This window comes from Podarcis filfolensis (assembly GCF_964270895.1).
Source record: "Podarcis filfolensis genome assembly, chromosome: 5".
Taxonomy (NCBI): domain Eukaryota; kingdom Metazoa; phylum Chordata; class Lepidosauria; order Squamata; family Lacertidae; genus Podarcis; species Podarcis filfolensis.
Window position 1 is genome coordinate 59702231 of NC_139608.1, and position 22109 is coordinate 59724339.

Consider the following 22109-nt stretch of genomic DNA (forward strand, 5'->3'; position numbering starts at 1 on the left):
CTGCAGATATCTCCCTGCTCCCTTTGATCTTTAGTTACCTCTTTACTAATAAATGACTGACAACTTATTTACCTGTGCTGGTTGGCCCTGCAAGAAACATATTTCTTGTGTTACATTCTAATTGCTTCCTTTGACAGCTTGCCTGCAGGGAGATGGGCTTGCTATGGAGCAACCAATGATTGGCATGGATTTTCTCATTTGCAATTAAAACCTCTGTCTGGGAATGGTATGTGGGTTTTCCCCCCTTTCCCCTTTTCTTTTCAGCCCCAGATGCTGCAAGTTAGAAATGTTGCCTTGCCCTTCCACACCTTCTGCTACAGTGCTCTATTAAAAACGCTTATGGAAGCTCCCAAGCTTATAAGCAGCTTACGCAGCATTGCAAATGACATGTTGGTGGGTTTTTTTCCATAGAGTCTGAGAAATAACAGCCATGACAACCGGTTTGATACAAATGATATTAGAAATTATTCAGTGTTTTGATTTTTAATAGCAGATGCTGGAGAGGGACGGCTGGGAGGAAGAGAAATCCCCCATCTTTCCTGGCTTTCCATAATTGGCAGCAGCGATGCTCGCAAGCTGTTTATTAATTAAAATGCATTATTGGTGGAGACAACCTGCTAAATATAAAGTGGAAACATCCATGCTGTTAAGCAAGCCATTTTCTTAAAGACCATTGGTTGCCTTCCTCATGTATATTCATAGGTTCTGTTTCACAAGTAGGCCTTCTGTTAGAGAAAGTAACTGGGGTGAAATTATCAGGAAGGCGAGACTGTTGGGAGCGTCGCTTCCTACTGTCAGGAAACAAACGCATGAGCTAGTCTTTTAGAGATATACACCTGGATACTAACCCAATACTCTCAGTGAGTCAACTCCTTTTTCTGCACTAACCTCTCCTTTGTGTTGATAGTATGGAGCTAAAAAGGCTGTAAATGTGGGTGGGTGAATGAGTGTCTCCATGAGTGTGTCTCTTTTTATTAATTTCTCTTCTGTTCTCCATATTGCTTAATGTTTCACTCTCTTTAAAATCATGTTATTATTGTTATACTTCAGTGGCTTTAATATATTAAATAGTATTTTCCCTTTTCCTTTTTGTTGTTGTTGCTTCCTTATTGTACAAATTTTTCGCAGTTGTTTCTTTTTGAGGACTGAATATATGAGCAAGAGTCAATGCTTGATATCATTTGAATTACCCTTTATTCTCTCTCTCTCTCTCTGTGTGTGTGTGTGTGTAGGTGTGCGGTTTTTCTCTAAATTAAAATGTTGCCTGTTGACAGATCTGTGTTCAGATCAATAGATATTAGCTATGCAGATTATTTTTTTTAAAAAAAGAAACCTTTATAAGTATTTCTGTCCTATGGCTTGTTTATACCATCCATGGAGAGATGCATAGTAAGCAGTCCTTTGTTTTATGACAGTCTTTGGTAGACTACAGTACATTTAAAATAGATTATATATTTCTTCATGGTTGTTGTTTTTTTTAAATGATGGTGTGAGAAGTGCAGCACACAAATGAATTTTATTGCCTCTGTCAAAGAGGATTTCTTCCCTTCCATTCTTGTGTGCTAGTTCTGGAATGCATGGGTCTAAAGATGTTTGATGTTTTCTCTTGAGGATGTTCAAACAAATCCACTTGTCCTCTGCAAAAAGAAAAAAAGGGGGGAAAGGCAGTATAGTCCAGGGGGTTTCTATGATGTATTCAAGGCGCTTAATAATAAAGAAGGCTCTTCTATAGGGAGAAAATATTCCTCAGAACTACTTGGTCTCCAGGTCAACTATAAAGGATGTGAGGCAGCAATGGGAAAAGGAAGGTAGAAAACTATCCATCTGTGACAAGATGCAGTATACTATTGGCTGAAAGGTAACATCACAGTCATGATGTGTTTATTAAATTTTCCAACAGAACCATTTGATACAAGAGTTATCAAACTCTGTTCCAGAAGAGTATGTGTGTTCATTGGAGGTTTATCAGAGGACTCTCACTAAGATCAGTAGTGTTTTAAGGTTCCTGGATTTATTGGGTAGTCTTCCTGTAAGTATTGTTATACACTCCTCAATTGTGGCGAGAGTTTCTGGAGTAAGTGCTACTTGGGATCCCCCTCCCCTTAAGTGAAGAGTGCTGGAGATTATGGAATTTTTTGTAACATTTGGTTTTTCTTGCAACAAAGGCCTGGAGTGCCCTCCTACCCAGCCCTGCCTCCTCAGAGTATTTCTACCCCCTAGCTAGAACAGGTTCTTGAAGAGTGAGAATACCTCGTTCTTGCCAAGGTGGAGAATGTCAGATGGCGGCCACATTCTGCACCAGCTGTAGCTTCCAAACTGTCTTCAAGGGGGCAGCCCCTCATGGAGAGCATTGCCATAGCCCAGGTGGAAGGTTGCTAGAGCATGGACAACTGAAACCATGGTAGAGAGCTGAAGGACAGGCCATAACTGGTGAAGCAGCCTAGGCAAGGCATATGCACCTCTAGCTACAGACTCTACTTGTGGTGCCAGTGACAGACTGGAATCCAGAAATATCCCTGGACTATGAACCCTTTTCTTCAGAGGGACTACAACTCCTCCAGGAACATGTGGGGTGAAATATGTTGCCCACCAGTTGCTGATAGAAACCAAGTAGCTGCTTGGGTCTTGGCCCATTACAGTGCTGCTTCTGCTCCTGCTTGATAAACAAGTTCATGACCACAAAGGAGTAGTAGGTGTGTTGTCCCAAGACCCAATAAAGGGGTAAAAGAATCCTGAAAACTACAGGCTGGTCAGTTTGTCTTTGATATCAAGGAAGATAGTAGAACAGATTACAACGCAATCAATCCAGAAGCATCTTCTTAACAATACAGTGATTAGTAGAAGCCACCACGACTTTGTCAAGAATTAATGCCAGTCTAATCTTATATCTTTTTTTATTACTGGATTGCTAGCTTAGTGCAGGGCTGGCACGCCAACGAGGCAAGATGAGACAGTTGCCTCAGGGTGGCAGGCTCTGGACAGCCAGGGGAGTGGCTGTGCTTTTTGCCTCCTCCTCCTCCTCCTCCACTGTGGCCTTGCCCACCACTCTGCACCCACTGCCAGCCACTACTCTCTGGTCTCCTTTTACCCACCCCCCCAGTGGGCAAGTAGCAGGCATGCAGCAGAGGAGGGGGGTGGGCTGCAGAGGAGGAGGAAGTGGGGCATTTTCTGTTTTGCCTATAGTGACAAACATCCTGGGCTGGCCCTGGATCAGTGTTGTGGACACGATTTATCTTGATTTCAGCAAAGCATTTACCGATGATATTTTTCGTTAGCAAACTAACCAGTGCGGGCTGGGTGATCATACCGTCAGCTGCTTGGAGGTCTGCACTCAGACTGTGTTCACCTATGGTTCCACTTCAAACTGGAGGGAGGTTTTGAGTGGGGTGCTGCACGGCATTATCTTGGCCCCTGTATTTGTCAACATGTTAATCAATGGGTTAGGTTAGAGATGGGGAGCCTATTTCAACCAGAGGGCCAGATTTCAACTTGGCCACTTACTGGGGTCTGCTTTCCAATGGTGGATGAAGTGGGCAAGGCAAAAGAAGAACAGAACGGAAAAGCCCGCAGGCGTCTATCCACCACCTTTTGTCACAAACACACATGCATCAGATATGCAGCCACACAGCGCTTCCCCTTCTCTCTTTGTCATGCACACCTCACGCTCCAGATATGCAGGAACACACACACACACACACACACACACACACACACGAGTATTTCCAGCCCGTTCCACTCCAACACTAAGGTGGGTGTGGCTGGAAACATCCCGGAGCCTAAAGGCATTCCAATATCACAATCAGTGGCGGAGCAAGCTGAGCAGGGCCAGCTGCCCACGGGGATGGGGCCAGCCAGGACAGGACATTCCGCAGGGCCTCCAAGGAGTCTGCCTGCCTCCTCCCTCCCAGCCACCCTACAGCGGAGGGGAAGGCAGCAGGTGGATGTTTGGGGCAGCATGGAGCTTGCGGACACCCAAGCCACCGCGTCACTCCCAGGAGAGACGCGTGGCTCAAGTGTACTGCAGGCCCCGCGGTGAGTGCTGCCCGCCATTTTGTCCCCCCCAGTGGTGACACCCACTGCAACCCCACTGCACCCCCCTTCCTCAGCCCCTGATCACAATGTTCAAGAATCATGACGGGTAGTAAAAAGCAAAGCCTTCCATCCCAGCATGCTGCCTCCCTACTATGAATCAGGCTCCCCTACTTTGGGGGGGGGGCGGGGAAGCAAAGTACATTTTTGCTACAATTTAACTGCAAGTTAAATTTGAGCCCCACTTTCTCTGCACAGTGTTCTGGAACCTGGTGCCATTTATATGTTTTGGACTGCGACTCTCAGTGTTGGCTGGGGCTGATGGGAGTTATACTCCAAAAACATCAAAACATCACCACGTTGAGGAAGGCTGTGCCACACCATTAGTGCTCAACTCTGCCTGTCCCATCGCAACAAAACTCTGCTCCCAGCACACAGCAAGCAAGACAGCACAGGCATCTCATGGCTCCTAGAAAATGAACAGCATTTTTTCTGTATTGGTTAGCCTTGACTACAGAAGCAGCTTTTTTTGCTTGGTCATCCTGAGCAGGGGGGATAATGCACTCAGCTCATCCTGGTTAGTCTTAGGAGAGAGTTTCTCTCTCTCTTGGTCCCCTCTCTTTTGGGGTCTATATATAGATATGGTACATTCATCCCAGCTGTCCCTGCTTATTCAGAGTAGACTAAGTTTTCTCGTGTTTGGTAAATCACCATTCTTGCTTTGCCCCTATTTTGCCTTTTTAAAAGATACCTTATTTAAATATTGTTCATAGAGTTGTCATTTTTCAGGGTTTAGCTCTAGAACACAAACCTTTGAAAGGGAACTGGGCACATCTCATCTCTGTCTGATGCATGCATGTGTGCATAAATTCATGTGCATCGATATTTCAGACTGCAATCCTATGCACACTTATGTGGAAGTAAACTGCATTGAATACAGTGACACTTAACTCTGGGTAAGCATGTGCATGATTATACTGCATAGTACCACACAGTGCACACAGCCCATTGGTAACATACTGTAGAAAGTGATTAGGCTTTGCCGATGTAATTTAAAGGAAAATGACAAAGCGGCATTTGATCTCAAATCAGCACAAGGCAGGTTATGGCACAGTAAATGAATACAAGTTACAAGAAGCAGCTGAGAGCAGCCTCTAGCAATGTGTTCCCCAGAACTGTTTCCTTCCATGAGCCTACTCCCAGGGTGCTTTGGTTCCTACTATAATTACAGAATGCAGCAATCTAGATAAACAAATAATGCTTGAATATTTTTACCACTTGTATCAGTACAATACATTTCAATGAGATTATGTTTGCTATGTCTTTGTATATACTTGGAAATTTGAGGATTTCCCCTCAAATAAAATTCAGTTACATTTTTAAAAACTCTCCATGTGGCCATTCTCACTAAGACTTCAAATTTAAATAAGGAAACATCCCCAAACCCAAATACATTGAAATTAACCTATCCCCCCCAAAAAAATTTGACTCTACATTTCTGAGATGCATGTTCAGCTTTTAAACAAGGTGTTTTCTTGTTGAGATGCCACAGCAATGTAGCTTGCTTCTCCAAAATATTCCCTTTATATATTTAAATTTTTCCATTTCTGCTACCCTTTGGGGAAATATTTAGGTTATTCTGTTTTTCTCTTAATAAAGCTGTTTCAAAACTATTTATATTTACAGTGGTGCCCCGCAAGATGAATGCCTTGCAAAACGAAAAACGCGCAAGACGAAAGGGTTTTTCCGTTTTTGCGTCACTTCGCAAGACGATTTTCCCTATGGGCTTGCTTTGCAAGACGAAAACGTCTTGCGAGTTTGTTCGCTTTTTTCCTAAAGCCGCTTGAAGAGGCGCAGTTGCGACAGAGCGTGCTTCGCAAGACGAAAAACATCGCAAGACGAAGAGACTCGCGGAACGAATTAATTTCGTCTTGCGAGGCACCACTGTATATTATAGTTGGTTTTAATGGGTGTCATTGGGGTTCTGACCTTGCTTTTGAGTAAGCATGCATAGGATTGGCCACCAAGGGATTATCATTTAAATGCTGTCATGAACAGCAAAAAATGTCATAACATTTCTGTGGAGTTATGTTATTCATTCCAAACCTAAGTTCAAAAATGTATTCTGTGTTGTTATTCTTTTGTGATTAAACTCTCATTGTAACAATCATTGTGGGTCAGGAATGGAGCCTACTTCCTTACTAATCAAATGAGAAACATTTCATGCCTGAACTCCAAAATCCAGGCCCTTGAACTTTAATGCATGCACGAGGCACACTTTCAGTGCTGCACAGTTAATAATAATCTGAATTCTGAATCTGATTCAAAAGCTACTGAAACTTACTTGTTTGTAGGAAACCTGGTGTGAGGATTTCAGTGTAATGTGTAGACATGAAGAAATAGTCAAACCAGTTCTCTCTCTCTCTCTCTTTTTGAAATTGTCTTTCTTTCTTTTGCTGAAAGAATTCCAAAGAGGTTTACTATAAGGGATAATAAGTGAGATGATTATTATCTTTGCTGCCAAAATACTCTATTTTTCGGGGTGCTCACCCCCTCCCCTTTTCAAAACCAGTGCTTCTTTTCAACGTTAAAGGGCGTGAAATCTGCAGGATTGAATTTTATGCGTTTTTACCTCTGGGTATCATCTAAAATGCTCCGCTAGCGGGGATGCTGCCAGTTACTATGGCAACGCCAGAATTGTACCGTGCATGCCCGTATGTGATTGTATTTTGTTCTCCTTGTAGATGGAGGAGATCAAATTTAAAGACAGAGCAGTCTACGTGCTGGAAAGAGAGTTAGGGGTTCAAGCCGGGCATGCTCAGAGACTTCAGCTCCAAAAGGAGGCTTTAGATGAACAACTTTCCCAGCTCAGAGAGGCTGACCGGCATCTGAGCAGCCCCAAGCGGGAACTTCCTCATGCAAGTGGTGCAGGAGAGACTTCAGATCATTCAGGAAGTCCTGTAAGCACTTTCTAGTGGTTTTGCCTGAAACAAACAAATATGCCAAAATCTTGATGAGTGAGTGCACATTCTGGCAACAAATTCTTTTCCCCTCTGGGGTGGTGGCGAGGAATCTGCAGCCCTCCAGATGTTGTTGGATTCCAACTCCTAGCCGCCCCGGCCAGCATGCCCAATGGTCGGGGATGCTGGGTGCTGTGAGTTCAGCAGCCTCGGGAAGGACACCGGTTCCCCACTCCTGCTCTAGGGAGAGAGAGCCAGCAGGATTTCAAACCTAATTTTGACATGTGACAGCATGGTTTTTTGTTTGTTTTAATTTGCCAGCAGGTTAAAAGAATTAAAACAACAACAACACACAGCTTACCTTGACATTTTGCCTTAGTTTGACAGCATGAAATGGTTTGTCCGAGACTTACAATGCAAATGCATAACTAAACTGATTAATGGGTGTGTGCTAATTTTGAGGGCTACTTACCATCATTGTCGCAAACAACCACAAAACTGAATTGACTAGCAGGGGGGAAACAGAAGTAGAGATCATTCTTAGGCTTCATTACTAATATCACTGAGGTTGCTCATCATCACAAAGCTCTTAACTTTAGCCAATGCTCTTTGCTGTTTCTTCCATGCTGTTTGCAGTCTCTTCTTCCATTATATCTAAACCCATTAAATTTTTATGCTGGCTTCTTATGTGACTTTGCCACTTCTCCAGCTTTTGTATTAATTTGCTAATAACAGAGATTTTTTTTCCCCCTGTGACATTTGTTGAACTTCTTTTCATTGTTGATCCTCATCAAGATTTCTTTTGTAGTGCTGCTTAATTTGAAATGTGGATATATATATATATATATATATATATATATATATATATATATATACACATGAGCACAAAATCTTTTCTGTCCTTTGTTCCAAGCCTCTCCTGCACCTGTTGAATGAAGAATCCTAGCACTGTTGAGTGTCATTCAGGCCAAATATAATCATTGGTTTGCTTGAATCAAAGCTCTTAACATACGTGGTTCCAAATGAATCAAAATAGATCAAGAACAAATGAAGAGGAAATGTTAATATAATGAGATAACTATTTCGCACTTTTTTTAAAAAAAGCAATGATGCCTACTCTTATATCTGTATTCATTCTCTATTTGGGTTAAACATTTTCACGTGTGAATTGATTTTAAAACACAATCCTCTGATTTTTTAAGTGACCCATTTAGATGCTCAGTTAGATTCACCGCTCCATGGGAAAGGAATTATGCAATGGTAGAATTGCACGTACCTGTTACATTTTATATTTCAGCATCTATATACCTCACATTACCATAAATAAGTTCTAGGCGGCTCAACTGTTTTAAGGCACTCAATTCAACAGTGGCAAATACAGGAAACATTGCCATAATTCCCAATGTTTTCTTTCACAATTCCCACTATGATGTGTGTGACTTATTATCTACATATGCATCCCTTTTTCATTTTCTTTTTCTTTTGCATTTGCTTCCTCTCTTACATACATCCTTTCTTCGGTATCTGTTGGTCTCATCCTTCAGTATTAAGGCATAGGTTACACTACTGATTATATATAATTAGTCAGGAATGGATGGATTCAACAAGGGAAGAAGATGGGGTCTGTAAAGAGCTCTAAAGTATATATATTTCCTCGATGAACAGTTATTTGCAGTTGTTTTTTGTTTTAGGAACAGCAGTTGGATGAGAGGGACGCCCGGCGCTTCCAACTTAAAATAGCCGAATTAAGTGCAATCATCAGGAAACTGGAAGATCGGAATGCATTACTGTCAGAGGAACGAAATGAGCTTGTAAGAAATCACTTTTATTTTTCATAAAATAAATTCTGACTGGATTATGTAGGGCAGATCCACTCCATCTATATGCCTCTTGTACTCAGCACTACAAGATCCTGGGTCTGAGTTTGGTTTTGGGGGGGGGCAGAGGGGTGGCACTCTTTTTAATAAAACAAGGCTGGTCAGATTTTATGCTGGATTCAACCCTGTTCCTACCATCCAACCTCTTTATACCTAGGTTGGTTAAGTTTCTATTTCACTCAAGAGACTTGACTATTTTTTGTGAGAGCATTGATAGTAAGAGGTTGAAGCAACTTAAGAAATAGGATATACGTTCAGATATAGAGAATATAATATATGGACATAACTTGGAAAATAAATGTTGATGACTTTATAGTCATCAATGAGTTCATCAATTTACTCAAATCATTTCAGAAAGCAACCATTCAGTCCCCTTCAGCTATAGAAAGAGGCAAGAATCTGACACACATCTTAGCAAAAATTGCCTTTCTCCAAAGAAGATGTTTTTCTAACGTGAAACGTCATAGTTGCATGTGGGATTAGGAACGTATCTACAGTATGCCATCAGCTGAAGTTTTAATGAATAAGATACACTGAGGCTAACCCAAAGAAAGCTCACAACACTTTTGATAGATGGCTAGAACAAGCCCGTTTTCTAAGGCAGTTTCAAAGTCGCTGAAGGTCCATTGGTAACCTCTCTCTTTTTGCCACAGGAAGGAATTTTCGCTCTTTCTTGAAGTGGCCACAAAGAAGCATTCTTTTCTTTCCTCTCAGTTTCTTTAGCTTTTATAAGCATTTAGAGCACTGACCTTTCCAATTAAAAAAATTAGGCACCAGTCAAAGATAAAGCACTTAGATTACAATGTGTGGAACTTGGGGCCTACCAGATGTTGTCAGGCTTCAAGCTCCCATCATTCCCAGCCAGCACAGCCAATGGGCTAGGGTGACGGAAGTTGTAGTCCAACAAGATCTGGAGAGTCCCCCATCCCTGCCATACATTTCAGTGTAATTGGAAGTGAAAAGTGGAACATAGGAAGTTCCCATGCATCAGGTCAGACTGTTTGACCATCTAGTCCAGGCACCCCTAAACTTGGCCCTCCAGATGTTTTGGGACTACAATTCCCATCATCCCTGACCACTGGTCCTGTTAGCTAGGGGTGATGGGAGTTGTAGTCCCAAAGCATCTGGAGGGCTAAGGTTGGGGATGCATGAATTCTAATCTATTATTGTCTACTCTTGCTGACAGTGCTTCTTCATGGACTCAGACCAAGACCCATCCCATCACCTGCTCCTTGATCCTTGCCAATGACTGAATGTGGAATTTTTGAATGCAAAATAGTGCTCTACCATTGAGCTATGGCCCTCACTTTGCTGTAGGCTCAAGTTCTCAGTATAATTCTGATGAAGTCCGCAGAGTTAAACTTCTGGAATTTTCCCCTCCTGCTTTTAGTTCTTCAGAGTGCTACCCCATCTCTATGCAATCCTATTTAAAGGCTAGTTAATGACATTTACTGTGGCAAACCCTATATATCACCGAGCTGCTGCAATAAAGCATGATGGCATGTTGGAAAAATCCATATAGATGAAATTTATAGAGGACATTAGAGCAGCAGTTCTGCAATATAATCTGGGGCTTGCATATTTGATGAGGCAGTTGTGAGCACTGGAAGCACAGCCACTTGGCTTCTTTCCCATTTCCTTAATAGTATCCCAGGCTTGCAGGTATATAATCTCCATCATATGTTTCATTCATAAAACAATGCAAGCATATCTTCAAATGGGATGGTATTGGTTGCCATTCCACATGGCTTTCCCTTAAGAGCAAAAGTTGAGGACATGTGTCATTCTTTCTCCAAGTATACTGCGAAAGAGCCCTGCTCCCTGCTCTTCAAGCCAGGAGACATAAGAAATATCTATATTATTTTTAAACATATTGGTATTTGTGCAAAACGTCTTTGTTTTAAATTTTGCCAGTGCCCTTTTGGCACTTTGACTTTCCACACAATATTAAACTTTGCTTCCATCAATAGACAGTACCACAAACCATTACCTGAATCTGAGCCAATTCCTTCCATATATGGAATTCTAATAGGATCAAATTGGACTTCTACACCTAAGACTTTTCAGGTTCACATGTGAGGCCACTGCCTAACTGAAGCCAAACAGGTGTGAATGTGGCCGGTGCCTGGATAGATGACCACCTTGGTGCCATGCAAGCTACCTTAGGTTCTATGATAGAAGAAATTAAATGTAAGAAAACCAATATTTGTTCCAATCTTTCCGATTAGAATTTTTGAATAAGTGGAGCATTCCACCCAATGTGTACCATATTTCTTTTATATTTATACCATCAACATTGTGCATATTTCTGACACCTGTGTAATTTACCCCCCACTTTTCAGCTGAAGCGTCTGAGAGAAGCTGAGAGCCAGTATAAACCACTGCTAGACAAAAATAAACGCCTAAGTAGGAAAAATGAGGATTTGTCTCATGCCTTACGTCGTATGGAAAATAAGCTAAAATTTGTCACACAAGAAAATTTAGAAATGGTGAGATATTTACATCATGTATTCTCCCAGGAATCCCAATTTTTACAGTATTTAATTTTATTATATTAGCATTTTCTTGTACTTATTGTATTCTGTTTTACACATTTCACTGAACCCACCTTGGGATTGCAATATGATGGACAGCTTATAAATGAGGTATATAAAATGAAAAAAATGCACACAACTTCATGCATATATGCAAAATGTCAAAGACTCACATCATTTTGCATATTCACCCACTGTTATATTGAAAAATATAATAAATGCTGGGAAAGGATGTGATTATATCTTTTGACTTTCTCTATAGTTGGATAATAATTTTATTATATTTACTGTTTGCAAATTATGTTTTTATTGTGATTTTAAAATGAATATGTTGTGCCATTTTATGTAAACACTCAAACAAATTGTTGTTGATCCAGTGGTATATATTACTATTTAAAAATAGGGTTGTTTTTTTCTTGGAAAACTTGCATTGTGACAGTGTCTTGCATAATGAGGAAGGATTTGATGATGTTTGTTGAAAAGCCACTCTCATCGGTTGCTTGACATTTGTTCTGTTTCTTTAGAGACAAAGGGTGAGAACAATAAGAAGACCAAGCTCTTTAAACGACCTTGATCAGAGTCAAGATGAAAGAGAAGTCGAATTTCTGAGGTTGCAAATCATAGAGCAGCAAAATATCATAGATGAACTTTCAAAGGTAAAGGAAGACTTCACTGCAATCCTTCTGTAATTGCCATGTGGCCTGGCACTGCGTGGACCTAGCTTCACTCTCTGGGGACAACCCCTGGGACTTGTGTGGGGAACCGAGAAGTCATCACTTAGAAATATGAAAGGGGTGGGGGTGAGACCTGTGGCCTCTCAGATGTCTCTAGGCAGAGAAAGGCCCAAGGTCACCCAGTGAGTTTCATGGCTGGGTGAGGAATTGAGCCTTGGTCTCCCAGGGGTTGACCCTCTAGTCTAATAAGTACCTCATAATGACTCTTGAATAATAAACATACACTTATTATTATGTAATATATAGAGCTGGTTGCACAAGTTAAAAAAAAAGTATTGTGATATTTTGCTAAAGAAAATGAGACGTGTCCTTTCATATAACAAGTTTTCCTAATTCTTTTAAACTAGACACTAGAAACTGCTGGCTATGTGAAGAGCGTAATAGTAAGTAGCATATGGGTTTCATTTTGCTTTTCATGTGTGCTTATGTGAACTCTCCATTGAATTGTACAGTGAGGTTGTTATGTTTAATGGCTTCATACGTTAATATAAAAGAGATTCTGGTTAGTGTCTGTCTGTGTGTGTGTGTGTGTGTGTGTGTGTGTGTACACAGGCGGTGACCATTTCGCATGAGGGTTTTGTTCCTGGCCCCCACGCATATCCACTGGGTGCATATTAAGCACACCACACCCCGTTCTGCCCCATTCCACCTGCCCTTCCCTGCCCTCTTTTCTCCCTGCCCCCATTCCTCCCCCATTCTGGAGATCAAGCATCAATTGGATGCACCTAAGATGATCACCACTTGAGAATATATATATATATATATATATATTTTCAGGGACTAGTTTTAGTGCAAGGTTATTTCATCACAGATACCAGCCAAAGAATTTTGTCCTCAGATCAGGTGCTTGAAAGTGAAGCTGTGCTTCTTAAAGTTTGCAAATCATATTTTTATTATTATCACTGTCCTTTGATTTGTATTCTGATTTGCCTCACAGATTACCTGTGCAATTTAAATGCCCTGTTCTATTCCAATTTCACACTTTCCATAAATATAACGGTATAAGAGACTGACAATTTCTTAGATGAATTGTATTCAATCCCAGTTTGTGGATCTCTAAGACATGCATTTTGCTTCTGCTTGCAGGAGCGGGATAAGCTTCTAAGGTATAGGAAACAACGGAAGAAATTCGCAAAATTTCCCAAGGTAAGAGACTAAGTGGGAAACTATGTATTATTTCAATACATATATAATGATATTTAAAGAGCCTTTATGGAGTAAGCCAACTGTGACCATTGGCTATTATAATCCCTTTTAGCTCACTGCCTATTCAGACGTCTTCTTTTAGCTGTTCTGCCTATTGGGCTCCCTTTCTTGTCATCCCTCTGCTTCCTTGCCTCTGCCTTTTTCAAATAGGCTCATTTCCCTCACAGCCACTGACTTTGTCAACAGGACAAAGGACTGACCTGTCCCCTCTCTGCAGTTAGAATGCCCATAGCTGATAGGACATTGCCAGCCCCCCCCCCCTTATACAGATCAAAGATGAAGATTATTCCAATGAGTTATGGTGGTGTATTTAATTTATGTAAGGTTTTTACAGCCTTTGTTGATGATCAGGAAATGGAATTAACCATGGGGTTGTATCCAGTGAAATTTTCCTGTTAGTGCAAGGACTTTCAGCTGTACTACAATACTTTCTCTCCCTCTTCTCTTCCTGCTTGTCCCCCGGGGCCTCCTAAATCTGTTGTGGGGGTTTCTCCAACTCTCCAGAGCAGGTGGAGGGGTGTAGGGAGAGGAGAGGAGAGGGAAAGGACTTCCCATCATGCAGGAGGACATCCTTGCGCTAATGAGATGCCTTCATTGGATACAGCCCAAAGATGCTACTTGATGGGTAATAAGTGTTTACTGTGATGCATCATTCTCCTGGAGGAGCTTCTCATAAATTACTATATATCAAGAAAATGAAAAAGAGATGATATTTGCTCATATTATTCAAACAGGAAGTCTTCACGTCAAAATTCATATAGGAAGGAAGTCTAGTTATCTTGTATTGTAAGATCTGCTTGATTTAATATGGAAAGATATGTTTGTATTGTTCAGTGGCCTGCACTTACACATTGTCATTTGGTCAGAAGCCAGTGGTGGAGACATTTTTCGGGTATGATGAAGAAGCTTCCCTTGAGTCTGATGGCTCTTCTATCTCATATCAAACTGACCGAACAGATCAAACACCCTGCACACCAGATGATGACTTGGAAGAGGTAATTGTCACACATCGTCCAGTGGTTTGGGTACTGCTACTACTAGCTTGAAGGGACGCAGGTGGCGCTGTGGGTTAAACCACAGAGCCTAGGGCTTGCCGATCAGAAGGTCGGCGGTTCTAATCCCCGCGGTGGGGTGAGCTCCCATTGCTCTGTCCCTGCTCCTGCCAACCTAGCAGTTCGGAAGCATGTCAAAGTGCAAGTAGATAAATAGGTACCGCTCTGGCGGGAAGGTAAACGGCGTTTCTGTGTGTTGCTCTGGTTCGCCAGAAGCGGCTTAGTCATGCTGGCCACATGACCCAGAAGCTGTACGCCGACTCCCTCGGCCAATAAAGCGAGATGAGCGCCGCAACCCCAGAGTCGGCCATGACTGGACCTAATGGTCAGGGGTCCCTTTACCTTTACTACTAGCTTGTATCCAACTACATTATACTCAGAGAATAGACCAAGTGATGTTGATGGACCTAAGTTAATCACTAATAATGCGTTTCTCAAAACTGTAGCTTTTTACTACTAATAGAGGTCCTCTTTATCCTGGGGAAAAATCTGGAACGAGAACATGGAATCTTTTATTCCCTTATATTTGGTGAAAGGGTTGATTTGCATCAGATGTACTGGACGCTAGCTCAAAAATGGTTATGCCATAATCAGTTCATTAGTTTTTTAAGATGCTACAGGACCCTTTCTTATGGTTATGTTTCCTTGGTTTGTTCACATGGATTTGATAGTAGCATAGATATTGCACAAACTCAAATGGTTAAGCCCATAAGAAACGTAGAATAGTTTTGTGTAAATCTTGTCAAAATGTTCTATCCTAGAGGAGAGTTTACCGTCCGTAAAGGCCGTTTATGAATTCCATTGGTTTTCTTTCTCAGGAGAATTATATTCATAGTTCGATCTGACATTTCCTTTTTTATTATTGTTGCTGCGCTTTAGGGCATGGCAAAAGAAGAAACAGAACTGAGATTCCGGCAGCTGACGATGGAATACCAGGCCTTACAGAGGGCATATGCTCTGCTGCAAGAGCAGGTTGGAGGAACGTTGGATGCAGAACGAGAAGTTAAGGTCTAAATGGCTTATATTACATGAAAATAAAGGCTTGTAACTATATAATATTTCCTGCTAGTCTAACCCTTATAACAGAGGTACTCGATCCTTTCTGGGTGAGAAATAATGGATATCCTATAGGTCAGAGGTGGAGAAATGAATCCCTCCAGACACTTGTTGGACCTGAACTGCCATCAGCCCCACAGGTTTCCCATCAAGACAATTTATGATAGCTTACCTGAGCAAAGACTCTGAAAAAAGTATAGATGACATGTATATTTTAATGTTACCTTACAACGGTGGGGACGACTGCAGAGCAGTTCCTTTCACTCAAGTAATGTCCAAAGTCATATGGGAGGTGTCCATGGTGCTATTCCTTTCTGCATATCAGCATTTCATCAATTTCTGAAGAATAATAATGATAATTTATGAGAAGGTGATGCTGTTTTGGGAAGGAATTCAGTTGCCAACTCACCCTACAAGACTTCAGACTATTACTGGAACAGCACAGGGAGGGAAATACCCTACAGCAGCAACCATATCACTAATGTAGCAATGGAAAGGAGCCTTAGCTTCATAAAGTATTATTTGTGGTAGGTTATTATTATTCACTAGGTATCCATAAACTGTCCAGAACAGGGAAGGGGAACCTTTGGTGGACCCCAACTCCCACGAGTCCCATTTAGTATAGCCAGTGCTCAAGGATGATGGGAGTTGCAGTCCAACCACCCTGATCTAGAATTACAATCCATCAAGACCAGCCATGACTATAGTCATGTTCAGATGCTCTTTTTCTGGATTAAATCAACATGTGAGTAGAGAGAGAAGGGATGAATGTGCTTGTGTTGCCCCTATGCATATCTGCATAGAAATAAGCCCCACTGAATGCAATGATCCACTACTTTCAGTGGGACTTAAACCTTATAAAGGTGTTCCTCTTCTGAGTTGAGCCTATATGTGAGAAGGGAGAGCAGGGCTGAGTGCAATAGGTCCACCCTCTTGCACCCTCCATGAACAGGATGGTGACAATCTACAGTGTGGACCCTGCTGCAGTTGGGTAGGTTCCCATCATGATGTAGAACACCAAATGCAGTGGGACTTGCCTAATTCATTGTGCTGTTAAGTTGCATTTCTTTCAATGAGAGTGAGTCCTGATTAACTTGAGATAAATTGGCACCTTAAAAAACTTAAGGCAGACCCTGTTTTCAGGTTAGTGGTCTTAACTAGCATAGTAGGAACATTTGGGAACTACAAGGGAGAAGTACCCATATTAAGGGGGACAACCATCCAAACTAAAGGTAGAAGCCATATAGTGACAGGGTGAAATGATGTCTAGGTAGAAAGCTGAAGTGCAGAAAGTTGAGAAACAGCTTAAAATGAGTTTAAATGTGCTCCTCCTTTTCATTCTTCAACTTTACCCCACTCCCTTCTTTTAGTTATCAGTGATAAATTATTTTGGGGGAGGTTTTTCTGGGCAGAAAGTTGTTTAATGTGACTCCGATCTGCTGTGAATTCATAATGTGCCTACAAAACCATCTCAAATACAAAACTCAACTTTATGGTCTCTCAGATCAGTCACATTGTCCACTCTTGTGCTGAAGGAATAGACTGCTGAGAAACCACATCTAGCGCATTTTTATTTTCATGCTTCTCGTCAGCTTAAAAAAATGATATATGAAAAAAACATTGACGTTGAATGCCATTACTATGGAAATCTGTTAGCAATATCCTTGAATATAAAATGCTCACAAGCATTTACTAAGATTACGTATTCATAGGTTTACATTTGTAAAAGAGATGCATTTCCTTACAAGAGTCTGAATATTTAAATTGTGTTTTGCCTTCTTTGAGCTCACCTTGCAAGTAATGATACCTTATACCACAGATGGGAAGCTTGTGATCCTCCACATGTTGGTAGACTCCAGCTGCTATCATCCCAGACCATTGGCTGACACTGATGGGAGTTGGAGTCCAACAGCACCCGGAAAGTCAAAGAGTTTTGCATCTCTGTCTTATACATATGTCTACAACAGTATACATTCTCACTTATTAATATAAAATTGGGGGGTGGGGTTGCTCCCTCCTACCCTAGCCCAGACTTCTTTTTATTGAGAATGAATGGCATCCCAGGAGGCATAGAACACAACATAGACAGGTGATTGAAATACACTGTTTGAAAATCAGCTTGAAAGCTGTAATATGATTTAGTCTGGGGGCGAATTGACCATGGATATCCAATACTTCATGCCCAACACAAGACCACTTCTTAAATCAGTATCCCCACCTCAAAAGTATGTTTTTATTTAAAGTCCACTGTTGGGCAAGACCTTTAGGACAAACCAAAAAGTTGAAAAAATGTGGCAAGTTTTCCAGTTCACCAGAACTTTTTCGGGCAAGATGGTACACATAGCACGAGATGCTGAGACAAGGGAAATTAGAAAGAAATACACCCCTAAAGGACCCAAATTAGGCTGGCTATTGCAGCCCTGAGGTCAGCTTGTAGACTCAGTTCCAAGATGGAAATTACTGGCTTTCATAATGTGTGAACCAGCTATCTGTAAATTGCAGTTCAAATTGTCCAAATTCATGAATCAGCATTTGGGTGTTTATAGTGTCACACTGGGCTATTCAGATGGGTAGAACTGCATTGTCCTTGACATGATAGCTATCAGAGAAAGTTTGACGTTTCTTCAATCCCATCCTACAGACTCGTGAGCAGCTTCAAGCAGAAATCCACAGATCCCAGGCTCAGATAGATGACCTAGAAAAGGCACTTGCAGAGCAAGGACAGGTAATAGATGCATCATATCAAATGCATCACATGTTTAGCTATGTGCAAATACATCCACCCTTATGTATTCCTTGGCCTGCAGCCTTCTTCATTCAACATTTTCCTTTTAAGAGTTTGAGAAAATTGTTCTTGTAATCAGTCCTGACAGATTTTCTCAAGGCCTCCAAGCCACAGTCCAGGCACCTTCTAGGTCCTTTCTTGGGCTGATTTATTGGAATAAGCTTAACTCCAAGATTTACTTCTACAAGTCTGGCTTCGATTGGGTTATATATTTTGAGGGCAGCTCAATATTTAATCTCTTGCACCTAGGTTTGAGGTCCCAATCTACGAGACTGTCCACAATTCTCTGGTTTTGGCAGGTTTATTACTTAACTGTGGTAGTATACATTGCAGGGGCTTTCCCTATCCTTCATTCTGGCTTTTTGGAACATCTGATCCTCTCCCTATGTGTTGAGCATATAATTAATCTAAGGGAAGGCTCCAAAAACAAGGATGATATCTCCCTCCAGAAATAGTTCGTTGCACCGCTGCACTTCTCAAGAGAGGCAGCCTACGTGCTATTTAAAAAGTGCCTTGACTCAACACAGTCAGGAAGCCAATGTCCTGCTCACAATTCTCTCCTGGGAAATCATATGTCTTCTATTGATTTCTGCCCGTGGCTGTGTTCACATGTAAGCATGTAGACATGAATGTGCTGGCTCCTGGGGAGAGCACTGAAGCCACTTTGCTCCTCTTCAGTCCTTTCAGCTTACCGCAGCAGCTAAGCCAAAGTTCTCAGCTCCAAGATTTGTTTTTGGCTTCAGTTCCTGGTTAAGGAGGAAAGAATTTAGTCGTGTTAAGATGACATGGTAAACTAAACTTTGGCTCAAGTTGCTGCACCATGCTGAGCTAAGAGGCCCAGGGACAAGCAAAGCAGCTGTGAGTTCCTCCTCTCCTATCTTGGTAACCATTGGATGAACCAAGCCAGTGTTAGGAATTGAATGTTGCCAGTGTTTTTTCAGTAATATTAATGTGTGTCCCCTCCCAAGGATATGAAGTGGATTGAAGAAAAACAAGCATTATACCGAAGAAATCAAGAGCTTGTAGAAAAGGTACATTTTTGGACACTTCTATTCAGAGAATTAAAAATCCAATACTTACATGCAAAAGTGTAATCAAAGATTAATAATAAAGAACATTCGCATCATATGTGAACTAAAAGGGAGTTTAATGGACTAGGTGTGTATTAGTTTTCATTACAACAAGAAAAGATGGTATTTTCTCATGAAGTACGTAATAGATCTGTCGTTATGAATGTAGTATCATAAAGAGTAATCCCTTTGCTTTTCCAGATAAAACAGATGGAGGTAGAAGAGGCTCGGTTAAAGCATGATGTTCAGGATGCTAAAGATCAAAACGAACTCTTGGAATTTAGGATATTAGAACTGGAAGTGAGTATGGGCCACAGAGCCTTTCCAGTTTGCTTTGTCGTAATGAGAGGTGGGTATGCATAGCTGTAAACTGAGCAATCGGCAACAAACACCAGTGTAACTACAGTGAGTTCTTTCATGAAGCAAGAGTGACAGATCTGTGCTGCATGTCAGCGGCAATCACACTTTTAACAACTTGGTGGCAAATATTACAGATGGCATGGCAGTATCAGAAGAGCTTTGGAGATAATGTACAAGGAACTAACGCATGCCAAGCATCACTTCCATCATGCTCTCCCTTGGTCGGTCCTGCACCACCCTTTGCTACATCTGCAGATGTAATAGTAGTGACTTGCTGTAATGCAGCGCCATGAATGATATTGTGAGTCTGCTCAACATGCAAGCTGAACACCCCCTGGTTGTGACATGATGCTACTGCAGTGATCCTTTTAATCAAAACCCAGGCTGTGTGCACAATATACATTGACATGGCATTTCCCACCCACCCCAAATAATTATAGGAACTGCAGTTTTCTAAGAGTGATGAGAACTGTAGCTTTGTGAGGGGTGAACTACAATTTCCAGGTTTCTTGGGGTGAAGGCATGTGCTTTAAATGTGTGGTGTGCCTGCAGCCAAAGCTGACCATTCTCTAGCTCTACAGCAACTTGCTGAAATCTTATCCTGTTTAATAATGCCTTATGATGTGGAAAAGTACAATTCAAACCTTCAGAACTGTAGGTAAAAATAGTGATAGTTCAGTTATAAAGAGCGCATAAGCAGACAAAGGGAAATGGAGGTTAGATGGACAAAGAAACAAAGCCACATTAACTGCTGGTCCTGGATGATACAGCTTATTATTTATAGTATTTTATAGTCTGGGTTTTGGGGGGATTTTTCTATTTAAAATTGTTTTTATTTGCTAGTTTTTAAATATCATCTGCACTGTATATTGAGTTGGTGTACATTGACAACAGCCCTTGACTGTTTGTTGTTTTAGAGTCTGGCTCCTTACTATAATCTACTTTGAGAAATATTATATATAGGAATCTGTATGTTTACTAAATAAATTAACCCAATGCAGATGCTTTGTTGACTCCGCACATCAACAGGATGCAATAATCACCTGCATTATCTTAATTAGAAAGTGTAGGAAGATATTAAAAGCACCATACTTCTTCTTTTATACTAGGAGAAAAAATATAACATTAAAAAGTTTGAAGGAGAACTGAATGGTAGAAGACTGTATGTTTTGCATACAAAAGTTCTAAGGTTTAATTATGGGCATCTCCCGTTCAAAAGAGCAAGTAACAGCTCTTGGAAAATACTTTTGTCTAGGTCCCTTGAGGGGAGATGGAAGGATCTGCCAATTTTGATTCTTTCCATTTCTCATTTTCCCAATCTTAAATTCAGTTTTCCATGTTTTGCAGCCATTTCTGGTTTGTTTGTTTTCAAACTTTATGAAAATTCAGCAGCATTTTAGTGAAAATTTCTCTGAATAAAATTTCACCTAATGTTTACATTTTTTTGCTAGCAATTTCCCCTAATATCATCATTTTTATGCTTACCGTCTCCTTTACCCCCTAGTATATGCATTTTTGTGAACATTTTGTTTGGTTGTAGAATTTTTGCATCGCAAAATTCAGATAGGGGCAACTTTTGAAGGATAGCTGTGTTTCATTTCACATATTTTCAAAAAGTGTGAATTTGATAGATTCAGCTTTAAATACATAGTGAATCAAATTTCTCTGCCATCCATACTGGAGAGGCACTGCTAGTCAGAGTAGGTAATACTGGGCTTGACAAACAAATCATATCATCAGGTATAGTGCCACTTCCAAAGGTCTTTTCTCTCCCTAGCAGCCCAGAATTGAATTTATGTCACATATTTCTCTAGTATGCTTCCCATCACAGCTGTGCATGCACAGTACTGAATGACTGGTAAGGAACAGTCCATTTGTTTGTGCGCTTCCGACAGAGCAGAGTGACCAAGACACTCCTTAAGCCCATATTAGCTAAGGTGCTTCTCTACATATGTTAGTTGAGGACCAGGCAACTTCCAGAATATTTTTGCAAAATAATGACTGGAGACAAAAAGTCAAGAGTTTTGGAATTTCCATTAATATATATATATATAGAAACTCAAATTTGTGGTTTTTTATTCCTGAAAATGCAACAGATGAGATGCTTGGATTTTCCCATTTGTCATTGCATATTCTCACTATCCAACTTTTGCTGTATGCCTGAGTTTCAGAAACTCAGAGGAGTTTCTTAGATTAAAGGTTCTGCAAAGAGCAATTGTTTCTTGCCCATACCATTTATACACCACATTTGTACTATTACATCACAGCATCACACCCCTTAGATCATGGGTAGGCAAACTAAGGCCCAGGGGCCGCATCCGGCCCAGTCGCCTTCTAAATCCAACCCACGGACGGTCCAGGAATCAGCATGAGTAGAATGTGTCCTTTTATTTAAAATGCATCTCTGGGTTATTTGTGGGGCATAGGAATTCGTTCATTTTTTTTC

General features: G+C 41.1%; 1 protein-coding gene across 18 annotated transcripts in view; it reads left to right on the forward strand.

Moving 5' to 3' along the window:
- The window catches only part of JAKMIP3 (Janus kinase and microtubule interacting protein 3), a 108740-nt gene that overhangs the window by 53451 nt on the left and 33180 nt on the right, over window positions 1–22109 (forward strand). For 5 of the 18 annotated variants that reach the window (XM_083616881.1, XM_083616867.1, XM_083616884.1 and 2 more), the window contains exons 5-15: window positions 6774–6989; window positions 8681–8800; window positions 11209–11355; window positions 11925–12056; window positions 12482–12517; window positions 13221–13280; window positions 14207–14335; window positions 15272–15400; window positions 18090–18173; window positions 19202–19264; window positions 19505–19603. In XM_083616881.1, the coding sequence (XP_083473007.1) occupies window positions 6774–6989; window positions 8681–8800; window positions 11209–11355; window positions 11925–12056; window positions 12482–12517; window positions 13221–13280; window positions 14207–14335; window positions 15272–15400; window positions 18090–18173; window positions 19202–19264; window positions 19505–19603 (1215 nt within the window). The remainder of the gene's footprint in view (window positions 1–6773; window positions 6990–8680; window positions 8801–11208; window positions 11356–11924; window positions 12057–12481; window positions 12518–13220; window positions 13281–14206; window positions 14336–15271; window positions 15401–18089; window positions 18174–19201; window positions 19265–19504; window positions 19604–22109) is intronic. The other 13 variants (XM_083616873.1, XM_083616869.1, XM_083616874.1 and 10 more) reach the window with 6 other exon arrangements.